Source organism: Asparagus officinalis, chromosome 5 (genome assembly GCF_001876935.1).
Source record: "Asparagus officinalis chromosome 5, Aspof.V1, whole genome shotgun sequence".
Classification (NCBI taxonomy): Eukaryota; Viridiplantae; Streptophyta; class Magnoliopsida; order Asparagales; family Asparagaceae; genus Asparagus; species Asparagus officinalis.
The window spans coordinates 113,334,100-113,361,734 of record NC_033798.1 but is presented as its reverse complement, the minus strand read 5'-3'; the positions used below and the strand labels follow the sequence as shown (position 1 = coordinate 113,361,734).

The 27,635-nt window shown below is 33.7% G+C and overlaps 1 protein-coding gene across 2 annotated transcripts in view; it reads left to right on the top strand.

Annotated features, from left to right (window-relative positions):
* Nucleotides 3,925–27,635, top strand: part of LOC109840737 (membrane-bound transcription factor site-2 protease homolog) — a 30,598-nt gene continuing 6,887 nt past the window's right edge. For both annotated transcript variants that reach the window (XM_020409485.1, XM_020409484.1), the window contains exons 1-5: nucleotides 3,925–4,191; nucleotides 4,291–4,356; nucleotides 5,156–5,222; nucleotides 6,021–6,119; nucleotides 6,198–6,301. In XM_020409485.1, the coding sequence (XP_020265074.1) occupies nucleotides 4,103–4,191; nucleotides 4,291–4,356; nucleotides 5,156–5,222; nucleotides 6,021–6,119; nucleotides 6,198–6,301 (425 nt within the window). In that variant the 5' untranslated portion in view covers nucleotides 3,925–4,102. The remainder of the gene's footprint in view (nucleotides 4,192–4,290; nucleotides 4,357–5,155; nucleotides 5,223–6,020; nucleotides 6,120–6,197; nucleotides 6,302–27,635) is intronic.

Genomic DNA, 27,635 nt, shown 5'->3' with positions numbered 1-27,635 from the left:
ACGGAGTTATCCTTATGCGCTAACTACTATTTCTTCGCAATTGTTGTTGAACTTTCTAGAGTTCACACCAATGGGACAGACTAGTTAAACAGAGCGTCACCATACCTAGAATAACCGCCAAACTGCAGAGACCAATACGCGATTAACCATCCCAATGATATCTCATTGAAGGCCCCCAAAATGCATGACTGAAGCACATCTAAAAGACCCATCGATCGATGAATAGAAGTGCTAATCACACCTCGTTCTTGCATTGGCTCATGACCAATTGCCTCAAAGGACTTCAATTCCTGTAGGTCAAAGTACATCCTCAACAAACCATGCACCGTGCAATAACATAATCAAATAACGCCAGCCTCAACAAATATGCTAGTCCTAGCAATCACACAAATCAAAGAAGTGCGTCATGCGATGCATCTATCAAACACCGTGGCTCCTAATCAAATAATTCAAATATATTGCCTGCCTGACCCTTCTACACAATCATAGGACCCAGTATGTGACGCTTTAAACGTGAATTGACCAAATGTCACCCCTATAGTGCTCTTGCCTCCAAAACTCCAAAGTGAAATAATATTCTTCTTCAACTGAGGAAGCGAACCATGGCAACTCCAACATCACATCCGGCGATGCACCCGTCACTCATACCTAATCTAGAACGGCATCGTTACGCCACGCAATAGGACATTCATGATCATTACCCCATGAGCACACGAACGTCACCCTCTTTCTAACTCTGAAAGCTGGAGAGTCAATCCTCCTAAGGACAAATAATAATAAGAAGCAGATCCGAATCCAACATCGCACTCTGTAAAGTCGCAAACACCATATACTGACGGTAGTGCAGATAAATGTAGTAGGCCTCGGAAGAATCCGATCTGAATATTGGCACTAGCCTTGATAACATTCAGCTCTGAAGCTGAATAGGCTTCCATCTTATTCTTACCGGAATCGATCAACCGAACGTTTGGGCATCGGTCTTTTGACATGTCCATCCTCTTTACTAAAAGAGCACAGCCGATTCCTACGAACTCTAAGATGTGGCCGTGCCTGTACCTACGAACTCCTACCACGATTAGAGCTTTTGCTCTATGCGACGCAGAATGGCGCCTCGCGCTAGCGGCATCAACTGAAGTCTTCTTATCGACCTTTCGAGCCTGATAATGCACAAGTATAGGGCGTGACCATCGACTATAAAGAAAGAGATGCATTCCCATTAATTAAGAGTAAGAAGGCGAAGGTCTCATATTCCTCAGTTGAGACATAGGACTGGCACAATAACAAGGCGCCTTGTCCTTCATCTTAATCATCACATCTAAGCATTCAGTCAATTATCGCGCAAGAATAGTTTCGTATAGTGGTTCATGTGATCACCAAAGGAAGATTCCTCTCTATCATTGGAAGCGCGATAAGAAGCTCCTCTTTGCAATACAAGGCGGTTCCTGCAACACTCTGTCTAAATACTTGCCTCTAGGATCTCGCCACTGAATCTTCTTAGCTAAAGTCTCATGTGATCATATATAATTTTTAATCTTGAGTAAAAATAAGATCTAATCACGACACATCACAGACGCCGTTCTTTCAATACTTTGGCCCAACCTTCTCACCTTAATGTCGTGTCAGTTTACCATCCACTCGAATAAAGTATCTTCGCAAATTGTAACGCAATTGAACGCTCCAAGAGCTTCACATGCTCGCAAGACCAAAATTGTTTGTGGAATTAATGCTTGCTCCACATCTATGCTATGCATAAGAGTGGTATATTCATAACTTTGGAGCGATTTCAACACCGAAGTCCCTCCTACAACCTGCCTTCCTTTCCTGAGCTATCTTCTACATAAGCACGCAAAACAATGGCGGAAGCAAATGAATGTAATAGAATCTAAAACTAAAAAATATTGAGTCTTTACTGAAGAATCGCACCTTTATCACAAAACGAAGTTGCTAGGCGAGTCTCCAAAATGACCTACTCCTCCAAATAGCCCAACGTAGCTCGAGCTTGAATACGACTTGTTTGCAGCGTTGCGGTAGCCGAAACAACCAAAACAACAACGTACTACGAGAAATCAAATCAAACAAACGTGCGAAGAGAAGGCCAAACGAACGGCAAATCAATACGCACAAACTACCAAACATACCAATTTTAAACGTGGTTGACAATTGGTCTACGTCCCGGGCAAGAAGGGAATAAGTTTTATCACTATTAGAGAAGAAGAGTTACAAACTGAGATTAAAATTAGGGTCCAAACTCACCAATTAATCCAGCCAACAAAATTTTTAATTCTCTCCAAATAAACCCTAACGGCATAGCTCAGAAAATATCTCTTTCATGTGGCTTCACAAATATCGCCTAATTTTCTTCTATATAATCTCTCTTCCAAATGTTTCCATATATTAGAAATCCTAAAAATCATAAACATACCTAGGAATTCTAAATAAAAAACAAAAACGATTTAGGATCCTAATAACCGATTACTAAAAATAGATTTGGAATCATGTACCAAAATAGATTAGGAATCCCAATAACCTATTACCAAAACAAATTAGGAAACATATTAGGAACCTGCTATCCAACACTTATTTCAAAACATGAATGATTTAAGGGAATAATACTAAAAACACTTTAATCAATCAATTGTTGTTAATAAATTAATTAATTCCATAAATTGCAGCTGGTTAATATTTACACATGTAATACATTTTATGTTTGCAGTGCTAATACCCTCTAAGCTTGTTATGCCATATAAATAAGTAAGTGTTAATCACATTCAATTGGCTAACATGTGTCTCAAGTAGACTACGCACCGACTTGACCCAGACACACCGACTTCTCGTCTCCCTCGATAGTCGAGACGAAAGACATCCTTTCTCGTCTCCTTCGAAGGCCGAGATAAAAGGCATCCTTTCTCATCTCCCTCGAGATGAAAGACGTCTTTTATCGGCCCTCTCGCAGAGCCAAGATGGAAGGTGGTCATTCTCGAGCTCTTCGCTAACAGCCGATTGCCATCACATTAAATACACGATCAGAGTCATGATTACATCCCCCTGAAAGTCTTAATGACTTACTAGACATTGTCAGCACCTTAATCCCCCTGTTACCATCGCATTAATCATAAGGATGACTCATGCCGCTCACAGTCGACACATGTGAAGTCTCAGCCAAATAAGCCGACTGCATAGACTCAACCGAGACTATATAAATACTCTCGCCAGCCTAGTATAAATATGTACATCACCTACTGGCCAAAAAGTAAGCAATTTCTACACATTTAGAGAACTATATCAGTTCATTTCTTCGCTTCAAATCATAACTTACTTGATTGTCAGAGTAACCACCGGAAAACTCAACTCCGATCCTCTAACATGTTGCATGTGTGCAGGGCTCTCTTCCTACCAGGAGATCAATCATTTAAGGAGATAATTGGACCCTAAAACTCTCCATAATCCACATTAAATTTACCCGTTTGCTATCTAACATCAATAAACCTTCCTTCTACTCATTAGTTTTCAACAATTTTAAGTAGATTAGTTTTTTTATTAATTATAATTTTAAATGGAGAGATGATTAATTCAAAAGTTTTAATTTGACTTAATAGCTTTAGTTGGCAATCAGTTATAATTAGAATAAGAATGCTGATATTAAAAAGGATCAGGATAAAATTGATCAAGAAAAGATCATGTTGTGACATAATTTGATTAATAAAAATAAGTGTTAAGGGCCTAGACCGGGCCAGAAACCGGCTGAGTTAGATTCATCCCTCCGGTCAGACGAGCGGACAATGACAGCTTGCCGGTCCGTTCAGCCGCAGACCGATATTAAAAAACCCCCGTGCCGGCTCGGGTTTTAACTGGGCTCGGCCTGTTTGCCCTAGCAAAGGAACAAAAGGACGTCCGTTCGGACCGTTCCTATAGCCTGGGCCTTGAAGCAGTCCCAAACTCCTCCTCAGGCTCGAAATGTGTCAAATCGACATCGAACCTATCAGAGCCTAGACGCGACCACGACGAAGAGAAAAAAGAAAAAAAAGAAAAGAAAAATACCCTCGAAGTCTCCTGCACGATCACTGCAGGTCCTCCAAATCTCCGAGCTCTCGAAACCCTAGCAATGGCGACCAGGCGAACGAGACGGTTCGGAAGACAACAGAACCTCCTCCCTCTTCGTACTGGCCAAGTCTCCAAGTCTCTCTCGTGCTGGTAAATTTTCTCTCCATTAAGACCCTTTAGTCTCTCTAGATACCTTGCAGTCAATATTATAAAAGTGAAGTTATTAAATTTTCCTACTTATAATTTAAGGTACTGTGACTGGAAAATCCGCGCCTTTAATGAGAAATTGTTCTTTATCGGCCACCGATATGCCAGGTATAGGTTCCCTTGCGCTTCTTATGATTTTCATAATTGTCAATTTTGTGATATTTTATGGTTGAATATGCGTGTTGAACTTGTTGCTAATCTTCAGTTCACTTGATGTTGAGGGACTAATTTATAGACCAAGTGCAAAACATTCGGTTTAGGGATTCCTTCATACCAAATCATGCATGGTACATCAATAATTTTGGCATTAGTAATCTGATAAAGGTGCATCTCTTTTTTTAACTACATTCTGATCACTGTATTGCCTTTTTTTTCTATTTACATGTGCGTTATTAATAGTTTTAGGTTGTTATTTAAATATCTGACAATGCTTTGCCGATAGCATGACCGATTGCTGGTCTTACATTCCTAGTGACTAGCAAGGAGATTTGTGATTTTAACTAATAGGTATTCATTCCCTGAGGTAATTCGTGCTCTATGAACGGTGCACTTTGATCTTTGTTATAGGCGAGATTGTGATCTTTTTGTGCGACTTATAGGATCTGAATGGTTTCTAGTCAGCCATTCAATTTAAATGATGCAATTATCCATTAAATACTTGAATCTGTAGAATCACATAATTCGTATAATTTGGGGTATAAATTTTTTTTTTAAACTTCAACTTTACAATCATGTGGTGTCTGATTATTGCCTCACTTTGTAGTTTGTATTGTTGTTTTTTAACCATACTTATGTTACATCAACTAGGAATATCTGATTCATTTATCTTAGGATGGTAGTGACCTTTTAGCATGCACTTCTTACGCATCTGACTCATACTTTCATATGACTATGGTAACTTTTACAGGTTGCTACAAGTTTGGTTCACAATTGGGTCTGCTTTCAGTCTTGTGGCTCTAGTTGGAGTTGCTGCGGTTAGTGATTTTATTTTTCCTACTTCATAGCTGATCAAGAATGTGATTCAAGTGTTGTTTTCTCATGGCTCATTCACTTTTTTCATGCTGGATTCTGAGGCAAACGGAATTGCTTAAAAAAAGTTGATCATTTTTATCCTTCTCGACTATTACTTAGGAAAACATTGGAAGGCTTTTTCTTAGTTTCATGACATTATAGCCTTAATTAAGCTTTATATTGACAGAAAAGTTTTCTTTTTGCCCACCTGGAGTATTGGGTTTTGTCTAAAGCGCTCTCTTGTCCATAGTTTACTCAACAGTTTGGCATTAACTTAGAGAGCATTATATTATTTTCTCATTCTAATGTGCAGCACATCCAATATGATTTGAGGCTGAGCTATATTCTGGAGTCACTAGCTTGTTTTGGATGACAAATATTTATAGTTGGTGACACCTGTAACCTATGACCTTTGCTTCCTATTTCTGACACGTCTGAAACAATTTATCCAGATTCTGTATTTATGAAGAAAACTACTAGAAAACTTGTAGATGTTTATGTAATTTATCATTTTATCAAATGTACGTCAACTTCTGGTATATTTCCATGTGGAACTATCTACCATTTTCTTAAAGATGGACCTTAAATTACAGGTATAGCTAAAACTTATTTTGTTGGAAAGTTCATGAAATAATTTCAAGAAAGATGCATCTGAAAATTTTTCATCTGCTTTCACTTTTAACTGAATGTTAGTTTCTCGAAGTAAAAACAGAGACATCTTCTCTTACTTTTTGCTGCTTGCCTGTATGCTTGACCATCAGTTGCTTATCCATGAACTGGGAAGGGCCTTTTATCTTCACAATTGGACTTATGGCCTTAACAATCTCTCAGTCAGCTGGTTGTTTGGCACTTCCCCTCCGGTTAGTGATCATCAGAAATCGGACTGTGAAATCTAGATATTGTTGGATCATTTAGTATCGTTAATTATTTATGGACAGTCTTTTGGTTTGAGCATATGGATCATGAACGCTGCTGTAATGTTTTTTTCAACAACATTTGCTGTTGCTATCCATGAATTTGGACATGCTGTGGCTGCTGCGAGGTTAGTTTCTCAATATCTACAAATTCCTTTAAAGTCTCTATTTTCAGTCATCTAATATTGTTATTCAGTTGTATCTCGTTTATGTAGAGAAGGGAGAAATAACTACCTTATTCTCACTTAGAAAGTTTTGTGGGGTGCTCCAATCTGTATTTCTACTATTTCTGATTTCGATAACTGTATGCACGTTTCTTTCTTTTATCTGAATTTCATGCTGAAATGTGAAGTTTTCTGTGTAGGATCTGATCTAATACACACTAAAGCACTAGGGGGTGGTAAATAGTGTTCTTTTAAAATTTTTGCAAAGTATATTATAAATTGCAAGAAAGATAGCAACAATCTCAGAAAATCACAATCACAAACACAAATTTTATACTCGTTTCACCTCCCCGGTGTACATCCAGTCCCTAAGCAACTCCCGTTTGAGAGTTCCATTATGATTTTGAAAAACTATTATAAAATCAAAAGCAAACCTGATCAATTTGCAAGACCATGCAAATTGCGCACAATCTCTACACCAAGAGATCACCTCTCACTCTCGAGAGAACTTTCCTTGAAGCAAGAACACAATTCCTATAAGGCTTGAATGTGTAGTGAAGTGCAATAGTGGCTTAGGAACCTTTTTAATCTCTGAACAATGCCTAATCACTTTGAATATATGATGAAGATCAATGGCTATTTCAGAAATCATTTTTTCTCAACACTTAGACTGAAAATCTGAATTTTGAACTCTTGAATTTGCACAAATGCTTGATCTTATATGTATGAATGAATGAATAGTGCAAATTTCTAAACTTAATACCTATTTATAGCCCTTGAAAAGACAACTTTTTAAACCTAAATAACGTGCACAAACGGCTATAAACAATCATAAATTCAAATTTTGAAATCTGAAAAAATTATATCTGTAGTCGACTACAATGCTTAGTAGTCGACTACACTGAGTCAAAATAGACTTTGTGAAGTCAGATTATTTCTTAGTAGTCGACTACTATAGTCATTAGTCGACTATACTGTAAAGACAAAAGTTCTAGAATTCTGAACTGACTCTTAGTAGTCGACTATAACTCCTAGTAGTCTACACTGTAATTTTATAGAAATTGGAATTCTGTCTTTGAGTCTTTACTAGTCGACTACAATATGTATTAATCGACTACACTGTAAAATGACAAAAACTGATATTTTGACCAAGGCTTTAGTAGTCGACTACTAGTCTTATTGGTCGACTACTAAGGGATAAATATGATATATATGAATTATTTTTTGACTCATTCTTTATCTAAAACTCTAATAGTTAACATAGGGGATTTTTATTGTTAACCACACACTAAGCATGTGTTAGTGTGTTCTAAACACTATGTGTGTGCATGTGTTGTGAGTGATCAAGGCTTGTACAATAAATCTAAGTAAAGAAAATATAAAATTTACATTGTGATGTTTAAGCACTTATCTTCTTTACTTCAAATTGCCTTGAGCTCATCTTGCACTTTTGTTCACATATATTGAGCTTATTTGAAGTTGATATCTGCATTGATATGTTAGTGCATAATAATACACATAGTGAATAAATTGTTATCATCAAAACTATATCTTGGGGACATGATATCTAATATTCTCCTCCTTTTTGATGATGACAAACAATTTATGCATATGTAAGTATATCACAAAAGAATTAAACACTTATGAACAATATATACTTACTCTCCCTGGATAAAAGCATATTAGAGTCTACAATAGAATCTTTAATAGCATAAAATTCTTATACCATTCTCCCTCTTTGTCATTAACAAAAAGAAATGAACATTTATTCTAAACATGCCATAATTTCTTCTTCATGAGCTAACACTTCAAAAAGATCATTCAGATTGTGAACATAGTCTATTACTTGACCCATCTATATGGGTACGCAAAGACTTGCCATAAAGGCCAAAAGTTTGAAAACTTCTATCTTCACAATCTGTTTAGAACATGTAGCTCATGATCATACTAAGCATAATAATACTAAGCATGATACTATACCGCATTAAGCAAACTTAGTAGCAACTTAAAACATAGTAGCAACTTACAACACATTACATAAGTCTTAAACAAAACAAACAACTAGCACATAATTTTTGATAAAATTAAACAAACAAACACACTAAGGACTTAATTGTTTTTGACACATAAACTGAAACTAGTTCAAGTACTAATTGATGCATGCATGATATTCTAACTTGACGGGCCTGGAGGAGGTGGATGTCCTTGGAAATATGCACTGAGCTTCAGATCTAAGTTATCAAACTTCTTGTTTATTTCTTCTTGATAGCTCAAAATGAAAGAATTCTGAGCATAGAGTGCTCGTTGTCCAGTCTCTAACTCAAGTATACAAGCAAATAGGGTATGATATTGAGCATCTGAGAAGCATGAGGGTTCAGCTTGCATAGGTGGTGGGATGTGGCTTGAAGAGGGTCCTGCTTCATGAGAAGATTGTGGTATTGTCTTGGGGAATTTGTTCTTGTGTAGGGTGAGACTCATCTTGAGGATTTTGTTCATGGAGTTCAAAATTTGTTAACTTCATCCTAGTTAGGATATTGGAATCAAAGAATTCAATTGAACGAATCATTGAATTTTCAGTTTCAAGATCAACGTGAAAGGCTTCAAAATTTTTTGTTAAAAAAGCTCCAAACGAAAGAAATCCTCTAGGGATAACTAAGAGATTCTCATAGAACACCTCAGCCCAATTTACTTGTATATTAGCCATAATAGAATACAAGGCCTTGGATAAATCTAATGAGATGAAATGAAAGCTCCTAGTCTTTAGAAACAAATTATAAGAAAGAATACAGGCTATAAACCTAGGAATAGGTCTAAGCTTATTTGAATGTTTCAGTGGTTTTCCATGACCAGGGAGAAATATATGATTAGAAAGCAACTCATGATCTGACAATCTTACACTACTAAGACTAACACCTTGGTAAGGAATGTTAATTTTTTTTCAAGTTTCTTTGGAGTTAAATTAATCTCAATCTCAATTCCTTTAACAAGAGTGTTGAGTATATCGGGTTTGTTATCAGATTCAAGACGAGTGATGTTTATATAAAACAATTGAACTAATAGAGGATAATGAGACTTTTTATTTTCAGAAGAAAATAGTTCATGTAGTCCAACGTTTTCAAAATAAGATTTGAAATTATGGGTTACAAAGTCATCAAACGTAATAAATCTACCCGATAGAATCTCATAAGTTTGGTATTCTTTGAATTTCTTGAGCAAACTAGAATCGTTTAGGTACATTGAGTAGTCTTCAACAACATTAGAAGGACCAGACCTTGACCTCTTTGATCTAGACATGATTCAAGTAAGGAATTTAAAAAAGATCAAGTGTAGAAGACTTACCAAACTGTAGATGCCCTAGGAGATGTTAGTAGTCGGCTAATACTGGTCGTAGTCACAGACTTAAGAATAACAAGAAATTTGAGAGAAATTTTAGGAAAAATAGAAGGGGAGATGATGCCCTAACCTGGTTGTTGTTGAACTGAAGAGGGGAGAGGGTTCTTGCGTTTTTTGGAGAGTGAGGGAGTGTGTAGTTATTGATTTAGGGTAGTTTTCTTATGTGAAAAATTAATGGCTAGGATTAAAACATGAATTCAAATGTATGGACATGATTTGATCTTAATAGAAGTTGATTTAGGGCTAGATTTGATTAGGTAAAAAAAATGAGTGGTTGAGATCAATTTGACTTAAGTTTAATGGGTATTAGGTATTGGGTTTGGTGGGTAAATATCCAATATGCTCAAAACTGTGTAAATGTGAAAACTGCTATTAAGTAGTCGACTACTAAGATAATTAGTCGACTACTCTGTAGTTGACAGAGTTCTGTAAATCGAGTTGAACTTTGATTAGTCGACTACTAATACTATTAGTCGACTAGTCTGTAATAAACAGAATGTTATATATGCAAAATGTGTGCATGTAGTCGACTACTAACCTAATTAGTCAACTATTAAGCCTGTGTATGCATATGTATTGATCTTAAAAATTAATTTAAGTCTTCAATTGAACATATACCTAATTCCCTTCTTAATTTAACATAAATTTCTTTTTTTAATGGTTTTGTTAATATATCTACTATTTGTTTATCAATAGATATAAATTCTAATGAAATATCACCTTTAAGCACATGATCACGTAAGAAATGATGTCTAATGTCAATGTGTTTTGTACGTGAATGTTGAATAGGATTTTTAGATAAATTAATGGCACTAGAATTATCATACATTATAGAGGATGTGTGACAAACTATGCCATAACCAAATAATGTTTGTTTCATCCATAAAACTTGAGCACATGCAAAGCTTGTAGCAATATATTCTGCTTCAGTCGTTGATAATGATATTGAATTTTGTTTTTTACTAAACCAAGATACAAGTGAATGTCCCAAAAATAACATGTACCACTTGTATTTTTTTTATCGGATTTGCATCCAGTAAAATCAGCATCACTATATGATAATAAATCAAATGTGCTATTCTTTGGATAAAACAAACCAAAAATCTGTAGTATCTTTAAGATATCTAAAAATTCTTTTTACTGCTTTAAGGTGTGACTCTTTAGGATTAGATTGAAATCTAGCACATAAACAAACACTAAATATTATATCGGGTCTACTAGCGGTAAGATAAAGAAGTGATCCAATCATATCTTGATATTATTTTTTAGAAAAAATTCTAAAAATAGACCACATTTGCTAAATATTTAGCAAAATCGACCATTTTGCTAAATATTTAGCAAAATCGACCTCTTTTTGGCCAACAGGCCAAAAATAGGTCGATTTTAAAAAAAGTGGTCTGAAAACATACGGGACTACTAGTCCCGTATGTTTTCAACACACTAATTACAGATTAGAAAACATACGGGATTACTAGTCTCGTATGTTTTCTGTCATGGTTTTGGTGGCTCACGAAAATGTACGGGACTACTAGTCCCGTACATTTTGCAGAGCCACCCGACCCATCTATACGGGACTACTAGTCCCGTATAAATGTCGAAATAAACAGCTCTCCGCCCTAAATTCCGCTATTCCCTTAAAATCTAACTTCTCTCTTCATCTTCACTCCCAAACCCTAAAATCTCTTCACCTTCACTCCCAAACCCATCTCACTCCCTCCTAAACCCATTGAAATCTCTCCCAAACCCGATTTTCACACCCAAACCCAATCTCCATCTCTCCCAAACCCGATTTCCACATCCAAACCCAATCTCCATCTCTCCCAAACCAATCTCCATCTCTCCCAAACCCAATCTCTCTCTCCCAAAGCCAACTCACCCCCTCCTCCCTCAAATCTGATGCCAAACTTGATCTCCGACGCCAACGAAATCCGATTTCGATAAGGTAATAATTTTAATTTTTTTTTTTCATAAATTTGTCCAATTTCGTTTAGTTAATATGTATATTTAGAGGTATATCTAGAGGAAATAATGAATTATGATCATCAATTTGTAAAATATCTAATTTGTATACGTTAAATTTTAATTCTTCAGTTAAAATGGCGAATGGAATTCCGATTATTTGCTTATTCAATGGAAATTTTAATTCTTCAGTTAAAATGGCGAATGGAATTCCGATTATTTGCTTATTCAATGGGAAATTGAGTATTGGAATGAATAATTTGCCTATATATGATGGAGGCTCTAGGAAAATGTTCATGTTGTCTAGAAATTACAATTTTGATGGAATGATGGAGCAAATATACAGAGTTACCAGAATTAATCATGCCGAAAATACCATTAAGATCTTTTGTAATTGTCCAATAAATGAAAAAAGAACAATTACGGTAGAGATCACCACTGATGAAGAATTGACTTTTGTAATTGTCCAATAAATGAAAAAAGAACAATTACGGTAGAGATCACCACTGATGAAGAATTGAATGACATGATACAACTTGCGGATAACAATTACGGTAGAGATCACCACTGATGAAGAATTGAATGACATGATACAACTTGCGGATAAACAAATCGAAATTGAGTTGTTCATTGAAAATATTCTAAAGTCTGGGGTTGTCGAAGTTTCGTATGCTCACGGAGAGTTCTCTCGCATGCTTGAAAGTCAAATCTCGTTATCTCAAAGTGCCTTGCACTTAAAAAATGATGCAGGTGCAACGTCAAGTTACATGTTTCACAACGTGTATGATGATATTTCAGTTGATTTACCGGTTGGTGGTTCTATAAAAGAAGAGGACGAATATGTAGATGCTGATGATGATAGTGAAGATGTTGAGTCCGAGGAGGAACGTCTTGATAGTATGTAGTTCGCAACTGGAGAGAACAATGATGATGCAAGTTGTACTCATTGGAGAGAACATTATTACCATTCTCATCCTTGTCAAGAGATGTAGTTGTACTCATTGGAGTTCTTTTGCTTGTTGTATTGTCCATCCCAAAGCGTTCGAGTAATTCTTTTGCATATTTGCTTTGGTTGATGAATATTCATTCATTCTATTGTTTGATTTGTAGTCCAAGAAAGAAGTTAGGTTCACCTATGTGGCTCATTTCAAATTCATCATGCATTGTCTTAACAAACTCTTGACAAAGATCATTATTAGTAGATCCAAATATAATATCATCTACATATATTTGAATTAATAACAAACTCTTGACAAAGATCATTATTAGTAGATCCAAATATAATATCATCTACATATATTTGAATTAATAATATATCTTTATTTATTTATCATCTACATATATTTGAATTAATAATATATCTTTATTTATTTTCTTAATAAATAGTGTAGAATCAACCTTCCCAATTTTAAATCCGGAAGTCAAAAAAATCTTTAGTCTATCATACCAAGCACGAGGTGCTTGTTTAAGACCATATAAAGCTTTCTTAAGTTTGAAAACATGGTTTGAAAAAACTTTTATGTTCAAATCCAGGAGGTTGTTCTATAAAAACTTTTTCTTTAATAAAACCATTTAAAAAAGCACTTTTAACATCCATTTGATATAGTTTAAAATCCATAAAACATGCAAATGCAAGTAAAATTCTAATAGAGTCTAAACGAGCAACCGGTGCATATGTTTCATCATAATCAATACATTCTTCTTGATTATAACATTATGCAATCAATCTGGCTTTGTTTCTAATAACTTGACTAGATTCGTCCAATTTATTTCGAAATATCCATTTGGTTCCAATAATGGATTTATCTTGTGGTCTAGGCACAAGATCCCAAACGTTATTTCTTGTAAATTGGTTGAGTTCCTCTTGCATAGCAATTATCCAAAAATTATCTTTACATGTTTCTTTAATATTTTTAGGTTCAATTGTTGAAACAAATGCAACATGAGTATATAAATCCAATTGTGATTTAGTTTGAACACCTTTAGAAATATCACCAATAATCAAATCATGTGGATGATTCCTAACATCTACATATGTTTTAGGTAAAACATTACTAGCATTAGTATTATCATAAACTGATGCGACATAATTATGTACCAAAATTGCAAGTGCACAATTTATCAAGTTATAGTATAAAAAGATATCGATCCCACGAAGAAGGTGATTTTAAGAGATTATTAGAAATGGTTCTTATATTTTGTGCATGACAATTAGGAATAAAGAATTTAGAAATGGTTCTTATATTTTGTGCATGACAATTAGGAATAAAGAATAAGTGTGATTGTATGAGTGGTTATTTTGATTTATATGCAAAAAGTAATAAATTGAATTTTAGAGGAGAGAAGGAAGAATCAAAGAATAAATAAAATCACGAGGCAAGAAATATGAATTAATAAAATCAAGAAATAAAACTAAGAATGAAAAGAAAATTTAAGAAAGTCAAGATGGAGGATTCAAAAGAGGTAAGAAATCTAGAATATAATCCACTAACCAATTTCAATTACAAAATATAAACTATTCTCTTTTTATCATATTTCAACTTAGATTTATTAAGCATAGATTATCAAACCATTTAAGGAAAGTGTAACCTATCAAATTATCATCTAAGTTAAAATTACTATTCATGATAAGAACAACAACATGATAATAATCCTAGAATTCATAAGCATAACCTATCAAACCATTTAAGATAAGCATAGATTATCAAATTCTTCTTCTACCGATTAGTTCTCTAGTTGATTATCCTAAACATGAACATTTTAAGTACAAGAGAATAATTCATACAATATAAAGGAAATTAGACTAGTTTCATACAATTCTAAGATTCCTACAAGAATTAAATTCACATCTTAAGAAATAAAAACAAGAAAAAGAAGACTAATTACAAAATTAAAAAGAAAAGAAAAATCTAAACTATGAACAAGAAATAAATCTAATTACAAAGAAAATAAAAATCTAAACTACAAAATAAATTGCAGAAATTAAATGCAAGAAAAATAAATCTACTCTACAAATTAAAGTGCAAAAAGAAAATAAAAAAGACAAGAAAGTAAATCTATACTACAAGCATGAATTTAAATCTAACTAATAAGCAATAATAAAGAAATTAGATACCGGCATCGATGCAGGCATCGATGCAGGCATCGATGCCCCCATCGATGCGGGCATCGATGCCTCCCCTTCTGCTTTTGCTGTCCGCAGATTCTTCTTGTTGTTTGCTTTGGAGCTTTGGACATTGGGCTTTTTTTGGACTCTTGGGCTTGGGCTTTGATTTATTTCTTCATTTAAATACTTGAAAGAATTCATTGGGCTTCATGGCTTCATTCATTTAATCAATGGGTTTTTGTTGAGAGATGAGAGTTTGAGATTTATTCTTCATTAACCTGCAATTAAAAGATAAAAATAATTATTAGTGGTATATTTATTCATATAAAATAGATAATGAGGGTATAAAATTGTAATAAAATGTGATTATCAAATACCCCCACACCTAAACTTTTGCTAGTCCTCTAGCAAAGAAAATAAAAAGAAAATCCTAACTCACTTTCGCAGGAATCGCGGTTGTATTTAGCGCATACAACAAGCCTTTAAACCCCTAGGTTACCCTAGTGGACGAGTTGTAGTCTCGTGAGGGTTTGCAGTGAATATACCCACAAAATTCGGTCAACTTGCCAAATTAAAGAAGTCAGTAAATAACTAAATTCACTTGATAACTTTTAGATAATCTAATTGGAGCCAGTTATCACTCAAGAAAACATTTTTATATATAACTCTAAGGTATATTTTTAAGAAAATCTTCTCATTGTAGCAATACAAAACCAAGCCAAACTTAGAAATTTAATTTAAAAGTTTTGAAAGTAACATGCTAACTCTTTGTTTTAAATAATTTTCAAGTTGCTTGATCTAAAATATTTTCCAAGACCATATATACAACTATAAAACATTTATTATTATTAATATTATTATTTTAACTCTTTCATTCTTGGTGATTTTTTTTTTCTACTTTAATGAGCTTTCTAAGTGACCATTTAACGAGTTTTGGGCCAATGGATCCCAACCCAAATGGGCTTAGGTCATTAAGTATGGAAATACTCCTTGGGCTTAATTACTCGGTCAGCTTAGGCTTAATAAGATAGAATCACCTCGAATTCAAGAGTTTTTTTTTTTTTTTTGGTGCCCATTTTTCGCACTCTTCTTTTGCAAATATATATATTTTTTTGTTTGTGTATATTTTTTTTTTTGAAAAATATGTAAATCAAGACAATTTGAAAAATTATTTTCAACTCTGAGTTAAGCATGCAAAAATTTCATTATTTTAAATAAAAGTCCAAGTTAAGGCTTAAGTAAAGTATACTACTTTGAAAATCATTTCTTAAGAAATTTATTTAGAGTTATCATAAAAAGTGAACTTAAGTAAATAACCAACTAGGGATTAGAAAATTTTAAATTTATCAAATAAATCAATTATTACAAACCAACTAGGGATTAGAAAATTTTAAATTTATCAAATAAATCAATTATTACATAACTCTATTAATTTGGCACGTGACGATATTTTAAAAAAAAATTTTTTTAAGGAAAAGAAAAAAAAATGACAAAAATGCACTAAAATTGTAAAATAAAAAGAAAAAATAACTAATTCCCACCCCCACACCTAAATTTTGCATTGTCCTCAATGCAAACTCTATGATGCATAAAGTAAAGCAGATAAGAAGTGAAGCACTTACATTTGGTTTGCTGATAAAAATCTGCAATTACCTTTGGTCTGAGGAGGAGGAAATCAAACATTTATTCTTTTCTTGTTTTTTTTTCTTTTCTTCTTCTTTTTTTTTGCTTTTTTTTTCTTCTTTTTTTTTTGAAAACTGAACAAGAAACTCTCACATGAGAGAAGAATAAATTCTTTTTATTATTCTGAAATAAACAAAATAATCAATGTAGAATGAAATATTCAACATGAATCCTACCTTATTGCTGAAAATTCTTCCCCGGATTTTAAACAAATTCAGAATGATATAATCAATAATGTGAATTTTTAAGTATTTCGGGGTGTTCAATAATTCTTGCAATAAGGTAAGGTAGGTATTATTGGTGTCATGCATTTTGTATTTCTTAATGAACTTAGACTCTTGTACTGTGAAATTTTGTTTTCTAACAACCAATTCTTCTGTGAAGTTCTGAAAATTTGGCTGTTGATTATTCTCCAAGAATCTAAGTTCATCAAGAAAGAGTTCTTCAAAATTTAATTCAAAGCAGCAAATGTTTAACACAGTTTTATTATTCTCAAGGACCTGATCTGCTTCTTCTAAAAACTCTAACTCTTCATCAAAAATTTCCTCAAAACTTAAATCACACTCTTCTTCTTCTTCTTCTTCTGATCTTTCCTGAATGTAGTTTATTTCTAGAGGCTGATTATTTGGTTGGTCCCCTGGATTAAAAATGTTGAGATCAGCAGTCAAATTCCCAAAGGACAGCTTCATTTGACCAGTTCTACAGTTGATGACAACATTAGAAGTGGCTAAGAACGGTCTTCCTAAGATGACAGGTGTCTGTCCTTTGGGATTGGAAACAGGCTGTGTTTCCAAGACTACAAAATCTACTGGAAAAATAAAATCTCCAACCTTAATCAGAACATCCTCTAACTCACCCATAGGGACCTTGACAGATCTATCAGCCAACTGTAAGGTGCATTTGGTTGGGTTCAGTACACCTAGACCCAATTGCTGATAGACTGAATATGGAAGCAAATTGACACTGGCCCCTAAGTCTAAAAGCGCCTTATCAATGTGAGTATTACCAATGATACATGAAATGATGGGGGAACCTGGATCTTTACGTTTCAAAGGTATGGGATTTGACAGCATTTCACTGATATTGGCGGCTAAAAAGACTTTCTTTGGAACATTTATTCTCCTCTTCTTAGTGCACAATTCTTTTAAAAATTTAGCATAAGATGGAATTTGTTCAATTACATCTAAGAGAGGAATGTTGACCTTAACCTGCTTGAATGTCTCTAGGATTTTCTCCTCCTGAGGAGAGTGTTTCCTAGACCTGAGTCTATCTGGAAAGGGAGCAACCGGTCTAAATCTATCAAAAGCAGGCTCAGGTTCGGGTTCAGGTTCTTGGTCATCTGAGGGGAGTGATTGTTGAATAGATTCATCAGAAGGAGAAGGAGAAGGAATTTGTACAGGATCAAGAGTTTGACTTGGCGGAGTTCTCACTTGATTATCGACCTGTCTACCTGACCGAAGTGAATGGATTGCATTCACTTGAGCTTCATAGGATGAACTGCATCCTGTGTTATTAGGGTTGACCACGGGTTGACTCGGAAATTTTCCTTTCTCTCTTTCACTCACGGCACTAGCTAGTTGACCAAGTTGGGATTCTAATCTAGCTATAGCTTGAGTGTTGGAGTTGAGCATTTGTCCGGTTGATTGCATGAAGGAATTCAACGTGCTAGATGTTTGAGTCAACATATTCGTGGTTTGAGTAGAGGCCTTAATTATGGTTTCTAAACCCCTTTCCAAGACATTGAGACGTTTATCCTGATCTGGATTGTGAGGAGTCTGAATTACAGCTTGATGAAGAGGAGACTGATTTTGATACGGCAGATTGGGTTGTTGAAATTGTGAATGAGAATTGAATGGAACTGTGTTTCCCCTAGGAAAATGTTGGGTCGAAGCGGGAGTGAAATTTTGAGTTCCGGGAGAATTTCCTAGATTCCATGCAAAGTTGGGATGATTTCTCCAACCTGGATTGTAGGTTGGAGAAAATGGATCATTTCTAGGGTGCTGGAATGCAGCGTTCATCTGTTCTAATGAATGATTGTTTCCTAAGAGAGGGCATTCCTCTGAAACGTGGGTAGGAGACTGACAATTATGACATCCTGGGAAAGAAACATGATTGAGTTGAGCTGGAGCTCGTTCCTTAATTTCTAAGGCTTCTAACCTCCGCAGAATTGTCGCCATCTTCGCTTCAGAAGCAATGTTTGACTCCAAGGAAAGACCACTAGACTTAGAATGGGGAACTGATGAAACCCTGTCATCGCACTGTTCCCATTGCATTGTTTTTTCAGAAAGACTCTCCAAAAACTCCCAAGCTTCATCAGCATTTTTCCTCATAAAATCCCCGTGGCACATTGATTCTAAGGAAGTTTTTGCAGAATAATCTAATCCCTCATAAATTATTTGGCACAATCGCCATTTCTCTAAACCGTGATGAGGACATTGGATGAGAAGATCTTTAAATCGGTCAAAATACTTCCAAAAAGGTTCTCCCGGGATAATTTTAAAGTTTTGAATGCTGTTCCTAAGCTTTACCGTTTTATGAATAGGAAAAAATTTCTTAAGAAAAACGGTGACAAATTCATCCCAAGTTGAGATGGAATTTGTTGGTAAGCTGTACAGCCATTTTTTAGCTTTATCCTTAAGAGCAAATGGAATAAATCTAAGCTTAACCGCATCTTCATTTAATTCTCTCATTTTAATCATAATACACACTTCCTCAAATTCCGAAATAAAAATATATGCGTCTTCTGTTTCATTACCAAGGAATTTGGGAAGCATGTTTATGTATTGCGGTCTAAGCTCAAAACTTATTCCATTTGTTTCGGGGAGCCTAATGCATGAGGGGATTGCATTCCTAATGGGATAGCACATATCATGAAGAACGGGTGGATTAGGATGCTCCATTTCTATGATTGGTTCAAAGCGAATTAATCGATGTGTATTATCCCTAATCCACTGTTGCATACACCAAAATATTTCTTTTTATTATTTTTTTTATTTTTTATTTTTTTTCAAAAAAAGAAAGAAAATTAGTTTTTTTTTAGAAGATAAAGAAAAAGAAAAATCCTAACTGAAACAAATCAAAACAATCACTTTTCAATCAACTCTAATTCTAGGGTTTAGCCTAACTCAACTAGACCAGCTCCTAACTTAAAGAAAAGAAAGAAAATTAGTTGTTTTTTTTTTGAGAAGATAAAGAAAAAGAAAAAATCCTAACTAAAACAAATCAAGGCAATCACTTTTCAATCAACTCTAACTCTAGGGTTTAGCCTAACTCAACTAGACCCGCTCCTAACCAAAAACTCCTACAGTGAAAAGATCAAAGTTTTACCCAGGTAGTTAGCCAGGTAAGGATAGTACTAGAGGGTGATCAAAGATCAATTAAGTACCTCTTTCCTTGCGGAGCGCTTTACGCAACCCCTAAACCTTGCCTTAGACACCAACTAATCTGAGAAAACTTAAACCGGTTCACTTAAGGATTTCTTGTTCCTTATTGAGCTCGAATCCTTAGGGGCCAACGTCTAATGAGTTTTATTAGGCTTGGGTTTGTGAAGTGAGGAATTAGTGATTTTTGGGCTAAGGAAAGGGTGATGAAATCCCTCACCTTATCTTGATTATGGGGTTTTGCCCTTAAAAATATTTTTAAGTGTGTGCCAAATCAAGATGCTCAAATCACTTGGTGAATTCCTACTCACTTTGGTGAATTCCTACACTATATGAAATGCAACCCTAGAAATTAAAAGCGACTAAAAAGGATGGAAAAGAAAAAAATCTTTTTTTTTAATTAGGGTTAACAATCAAACAAATGAGAAGGGGGGATTTGTTTGAATTTATTATCTTGTTAGTAAATGTCAAAGTGAAGGGTGAATTTTATTATGGTCAACGGAAATAATTTTTTTTTTTTAAGATCCTAATTGTCACTAATTGTGAGAAACTAACTAAATGTGTGGAATTGAAAATATAAGGAAGAAGACTTACCACAAGCGAATATCCAATTCCTTAATCTCCAATTCTTGATCTTTAATCTCCAAGTAGTTCTTTCACAATAAACACACAAGTTAAAGAATCAAAATAATTAAAATCTACTTAAGCACCTTCCCCGGCAACGGCGCCAAAAACTTGATGCGACATAATTATGTACCAAAATTGCAAGTGCACAATTTATCAAGTTATAGTATAAAAAGATATCGATCCCACGAAGAAGGTGATTTTAAGAGATTATTAGAAATGATTCTTATATTTTGTGCATGATAATTAGGAATAAAGAATAAGTGTGATTGTATGAGTGGTTATTTTGATTTATATGCAAAAGGTAATAAATTGAATTTTAGAGGAGAGAAGGAAGAATCAAAGAATAAATAAAATCACGAGGCAAGAAATATGAATTAATAAAATCAAGAAATAAAACTAAGAATGAAAAGAAAATTTAAGAAAGTCAAGATGGAGGATTCAAAAGAGGTAAGAAATCTAGAATATAATCCACTAACCAATTTTAATGATATGGGTAATCTACAATTGAACCCACTTCTTAGAAAAGGGTGATTCCCTAGAGGGTTCTAGCCTAAAGGCGAATCAAACAAAATAAAAATAAACAAAAAGAAAAACTAAACCCAAGAGGGTTCTAGCCTCAAGGTGAATAGTATAAGAAATTAAAATCTAACTACAAAATAAAGTGCAAAATCTAAACTACAAAATAAAATTGCAAGAATTAAATGCAAGAAATTAAATCTATTCTATAAGCATGAAATAAATCTAAGGCAAGAGGGTTCTAGCCTCTTGGCTATTTAACAAGAAAATAAAATCTAAACTACAAGCATAGAAATAAATCTACACTAATAAGCAATAAAAAGGAAATAAAAGAGAAAAAGGAAAGAAAATGCAAACCTCTAAATAATTCTTCATCTCCATCTTCATCATCCAACAAAGAGAAGAAATATTTAAAGTGGTGAAAAAATTATTATTATTAATTGCAACTAAAGTTACAATTTTGGAAGGCCTTCTCAATTAAGAGTAGCTCTCCTCTCCAAAAGGAGTTACAAAAATTTTCACACCTCTAACCCCTCACTCTCTACCCCTATTTATAGTAAACATCAGTGAATGAGAGCCATTGGATTGAAATCTTATCCAAAACCAACAATTTTCAGCCATTAAACTGTAACAAACCGCCCAGGGTATCGATGCAGGCATCGATGTAGGCATCGATGCAGGCATCGATACCGGCATCGATGCAGGCATCGATGCCCCCATCGATGCGGGCATCGATGCCTCCCCTTCTGCTTTTGCTGTCCGCAGATTCTTCTTGTTGTTTGCTTTGGGGCTTTGGACATTGGGCTTTTCTTGGACTCTTGGGCTTGGGCTTTGATTTATTTCTTCATTTAAATACTTGAAAGAATTCATTGGGCTTCATGGCTTCATTTTTTCAATAAATCACGGGCTTTTGTTGAGAGATGGGAGTTTGAGATTTATTCTTCATTAACCTGCAATTTAAAGATAAAAACAATTATTAGTGCTATATTTATTTATATAAAATAGATAATGAGGGTATAAAATTGTAATAAAATGTGATTATCATAAACAATAGGAGGTGATTGATTAACAAAATCATCATCATCATGATTATTATCATTATTATTAGAATTTGAATTAGATTCATCAAAAGAAACATGCAAGGATTCTTCTATTGTAGAAGTCTTTTTATTAAAAATTCTATTGCTTTACTATGCATAGAATAACTTATAAAAATACCTTCATCTGATTTAGAATCAAACTTGTCTAAGTTTTCTTTTGTATTTAATATATAGCATTTACATCCAAATACTTTAAAATAAGAAACTTTCGGAATGCGATTGTTAAATAATTCAAAACTTGTTTTATTTAAAATTCTATTTTGAACATAACATGCAGTATTAATTGCTTCTGCCTAAAAATATTTTGGTAGATTAGACTCAATTAACATTGTTCTAGCACATTCATGTAAAGTTCTATTTTTCCTTTCAACAACTTCATTTTGTTGTGGAGTGTAAGGAAATAAAAATTTATGTGAAATATCATTTTATTACAAAAATCAGAAAATAATTTATTTTCAAATTCACCACCATGATCACTTCTAATAGTGACAATAGTAGTGGATTTTTAATTTTGTATCTTTTTACAAAATATAGAAAACTCATCAAAAGTATCATTCCTATGTTTTAAAAACATAACCCATATATATCTTGAATAATCATTAACAATAACAAATGCATATTTACTTCCATTTAAAGATGTAATTCTAGAAGGACCAAATAGATCCATATGTAATAATTCTAATGGTCTACTTGTAGAAATAACATCTTTAGATTTGAAAGAAGATTTATGCATTTTTTCTTGTTTACATGTGTCAAAAACATAAATTTTTTATTTACAATTTTAGGTAAACCATTTACTAAATTATTTTTAGAAATACGTGAAATATTTTTCAAATTAATATGTTCACATCTTCTATGCCATAATAATGAATCATCTATTGATGCAACTAAACAATAATCATTTGAATAAAAATTCATGGATAAAACATATATATCTTTCTTTCTAAAACCTTTAAACAAGATATTTAAAAATTCATGGATAAAACATATATATCTTTCTTTCTAAAACCTTTAAACAAGATATTTGTTAAATCATTATCATATATAAGACATGAAATATATCTTTCTTTCTAAAACCTTTAAACAAGATATTTGTTAAATCATTATCATATATAAGACATGAACCATTTTCAAATATAATTTTAAAATTCTTATCACATAGTTGACTTATACTTAAAAGATTATATTTTAAACCATCTACTAATAAAACATTATCTATTAGAGGTTTGTCAATGTTACTTACTGTTCCAATACCTATTACTTGACCTTTGTTTTTGTCTTCAAATGTAACCGTGCCTCCTTTTTTGTATTGAATTGAAGACAACATTTGAGAGCTTCCGATCATGTGTTTGGAACATCCACTATCTAATATCCACTTTTCTTTTTGAGATACTTCATTATCTTGTGCCATGAAGAACATGTGAGTAGATTCTTCTCTTTCTTCTTCGTCAGAAGAGGATGAATCGTCACTATCATCCTAAGTCACCGTCATAGCTTTCTTCTTCTTGAAGTTGTTGGAATTGTTGGAATTTGTGGACTTTGATTTGGACTTGAGAAGTGGACAATCATTCTTTATATGACCTGACTTATTACAATTGAAACACAAAGACGAGTCATTAGTATTCTTAAATATATTAGATCTAAACTTACCTTTCTTTAGAAATCGTTTAAATTTCTTCGTGATCAATGCAATATCCTCATCATCTTCATCGGATTCATCGGTATCGGAGGATGCATTGAAGGCAAGTATCTTCTTCTTTATTGGTTCATCATCTTTCTTTCTATCTTCAAGTTGAACTACATATGCCATCAAATTTCCAATAAGGTCCTCTACGGTGAGAGTTGATAGATCGTTGGCTTCTTCGATCATCGTAGTCTTCTTCTCCCATTCCGGAGTTAGTGCTCTTAGGATTTTTCTTACCATCTTAACATGAGTATATTCTTTGTCAAGTCCAATTAAGGAGTTAGTAATATTCGTAAACCTTGTGAACATCACCGTGATAGTTTCATTCCCTTTCATTTTAAATAGTTCAAACCTGTGAACAAAAACATAATTTTTTGTTTCTTTAATTTTATTAGTTCCTTCATATGTTACCTCAAGAGTGTGCTAAATTTGATGTGCTGATGTAGAAGTAGACACTCGATTGAATTCGTTCTTATCCAAGGCACAAAACAGTGCATTCATCGCCTTAGAGTCCAGATTTATATTTGTTCTTTGAACAACGGTCCATTCGATGTATGGAGTGGTTGGCTTTGTAAATTCAGTCTTTACAATGTTCCAAAGTTCGTAGCCAAGAAATTGGAGGTAGATATTCATCCGACAATTCTAATAGTTGTAATTTGTGCCATCAAAGAGTGGTGATCGCTGTGTGAAATGTTCTTCTTTGAATTGTGATGTATTTGATGTACTTGTCAATGCTATCTTTCACCGTGCTCTGATGCCAAGTATAGGATCTGATCTAATACACATTAAAACACTAGAGGGGGGGGGGGGGGGGTTGAATAATATTCTTTTAAATTTTTTACGAAGTATATTATAAATTGCAAGAAAGATAGCAACAATCACAGAAAATCACAATCATAAACACAAGTTTTTATACTGGTTCCACCTCCCCGGTGTACATCCAGTCCCCAAGTAAATCCCACTTGAGAGTTCCACTATGATTTTAAAAAACTATTACAAAATCAAAAATAAACCTGATCAATTTGTAAGACCATGCAATTTGCACACAATCTCTACACCAAGAGATCACCTCTCACATCCGAAAGAACTTTCCTTGAAGCAAGAACACAATTTCTATAAGCCTTGAATGTGTAGTGAAGTGTAACAGTAGCTTAGGAACCTTTTTAATCTCTGAACAATGCCTAATCATTTTGAATATATGATGAAGATCAATGGCTATTTCAGAAATCACTTTTTCTCAACACTTAGACTGAAAATCTGAATTTTGAACTCTTGAATTTGCACAAATGCTTGATCTTATATGTATGAATGAATGAATGGTGCAAATTTCTGAACTTAATACCTATTTATAGTCCTTGAAAAGACAACTTTTTAAACCTAAATAACGTGCACAAACGGCTATAAACAATCATAAATTCAAATTTTGAAACCTAAAAAAACTGTATCTGTAGTCGAAAAACTACAATGCTTAGTAGTCAACTACACTGAGTCAAAACAGACTCTGTAAAGTTAGATTATTTCTTAGTAGTCGACTACTATAGTCATTAGTCGACTACACTGTAAAGACAGAAGTTCTAGAATTCTGAACTGACTCTTAGTAGTCGACTATCACTCCTAGTAGTCGACTACACTGTAATTTTACAAAAACTAGAATTCTGTCTGAGTCTTTACTAATCGACTATAATATATATTAGTCGACTACACTGTAAAATGACAGAAGCTGATATTTTGACCAAGGCTTTAGTAGTCGACTACTAGTTTTATTGGTCGACTACTAAGGGGTAAATATGAGATATATGAATTAATTTGAGACTCATTCTTTATCTATAAACTTTAATGGTTAACATAGGGGATTTTATTGTTAACCACAAACTAAGCATGTGTTAGTGTGTTCTAAACGCTATGCATGTGCATGTGTTGTGAGTGATCAAGGCTTGTACAATAACTCTAAGTAAAGAAAATATAAAATTTACATTGTGATGTTTAAGCACTTCATCTTCTTTACTTCAAATTGCATTGAGCTCATCTTGCACTTTTGTTCACATATCTTGAGCTTATTTGAAGTTGATATTTGCATTGATATGTTAGTGCACAATAATACAAATAGTGAATAAATTGTTATCATTAAAACTATATCTTGAGGACATGATATGCAACATTCAGCTTGTTCCTTTTATATGCTCTATTTAAGTAGTTAGTTCATAGCATGTCTGTTTATAGAAATGTGTTCGACATCTTCAGGCATTGGACCCCAAGAATTGTAACGTGGTTCACATTGAAATAGAATGCAGACATCAATTCTACATTTGAAGATGTGCCATTCTATATACTTGCACACATTTGTTTAAATATCTATTCTTCACTTTCTATCTTTCAGAAATTAGTAAAAGTGAAAAAATAAAGTATAAAGGGAAATTAAAGGGTAAATAACACCCTGAGGTTTGCAACTTTGACAACAAACCCCCCTAAGGTTTAGAAAGTGATACTTTCTCCACCTCTATTTATTTTTAATGTAATAGATCACATGATACTCATGTGACTACTTAAGGACCAAAATACCCTTTACCATGATTTTCCTTCTCCATTTCTTTTTTTAATGCAAAGTTAGTTTTTTTTTCTTTTTATTTTCTTTTATTATTTTAGGGAATTCAAACCCTATAACTTCTAAAATACATAAAGTATAAAAATAAATGAATTTGTCTTGTTTTCTTGGATGAAAATTTTAAGGAGAGAATCAGTGAAAGGTAAAATTTTATTCTTAGCTCAATAGTTTTTTGATGACAACTACAAAATGGATTAAAAAAAACTAGAAGATGAAATATGCTGGAGATAATTTTTTGAAAAACTCTAGAGGGTATTTTGGTCATTAAGGGGTCACATAAGTATCATGTGACCCTATTAGATTGAGAACTAATAAGGAGGGGTAGAAAGTGTTACTTTATAAACTTCAGGGGGAGTTTTTGTCAAAGTTGCAAACCTCAGGGGGATTTAGTGCTATTTGCCCAAAATTAAATTGTATAGTAATGAATTGAATGATGCTCGTAGAAGTATGGACACAAAAGGTTTTATGAGAAAGGTAATACAAACTACTAGAAGGTCGCACTAACTTATGTTTTCTATTAGGAACTAAAATATTTCTGAGGAAAAGAAGGCGGAGAAAATTATTGCAAATCAACAAGAAAACCTTGGAAGCTAGAAGGTCTAGGCAACGTCTTTAACCAAAGGAAAATTCAACAAAGTGACTAACTAATGGTTGCATCTAATGCACTAATAATACATAATAATTGCTCTTCATATGCCTATTCTAGATTTACTTGATCCAGTTGATTATTTTTATAGTGTCTAATCTTCCCTTCCCATAGATGTGTAGCTAAGCACAATAGGAGAAAGCCATTTGTTTTTTAGCAACTAATTGATGTGAATACTTTGGTTTTCTTACCCTGGATTACCATCAGTAAGATAAAAATAGTGAAGGATGTTGATGCTTTATAAACAACAGGAAGAACATATATTTACCAATATGATGGTCTTCCTGGATTAGTGCTGTCCAGGAGATGAAAGCTATCTCAAAGAATCTTGTGACCTCATTGCTTCTGTTTGCACTAACAACATTATAAGAATTTTTGTGGGAATGTTCATTGCTTTGATGACTGACGTCGATGATGCTAAGGGATAATTTCAGGGCTGGCAGATCCAAGATTTTTTTCCCCAAGGGGGCAATGCAACAATCGTACTAGGCATTAGTAAGAAACCGATGCCAATGCAACAATCTTGTTGACGTCGTTGGTTGTGTTTTGTTGCCATTCGTTTTGTGAGAGAAACAGGTCACGACTCCCAAGCAGATGAGAAG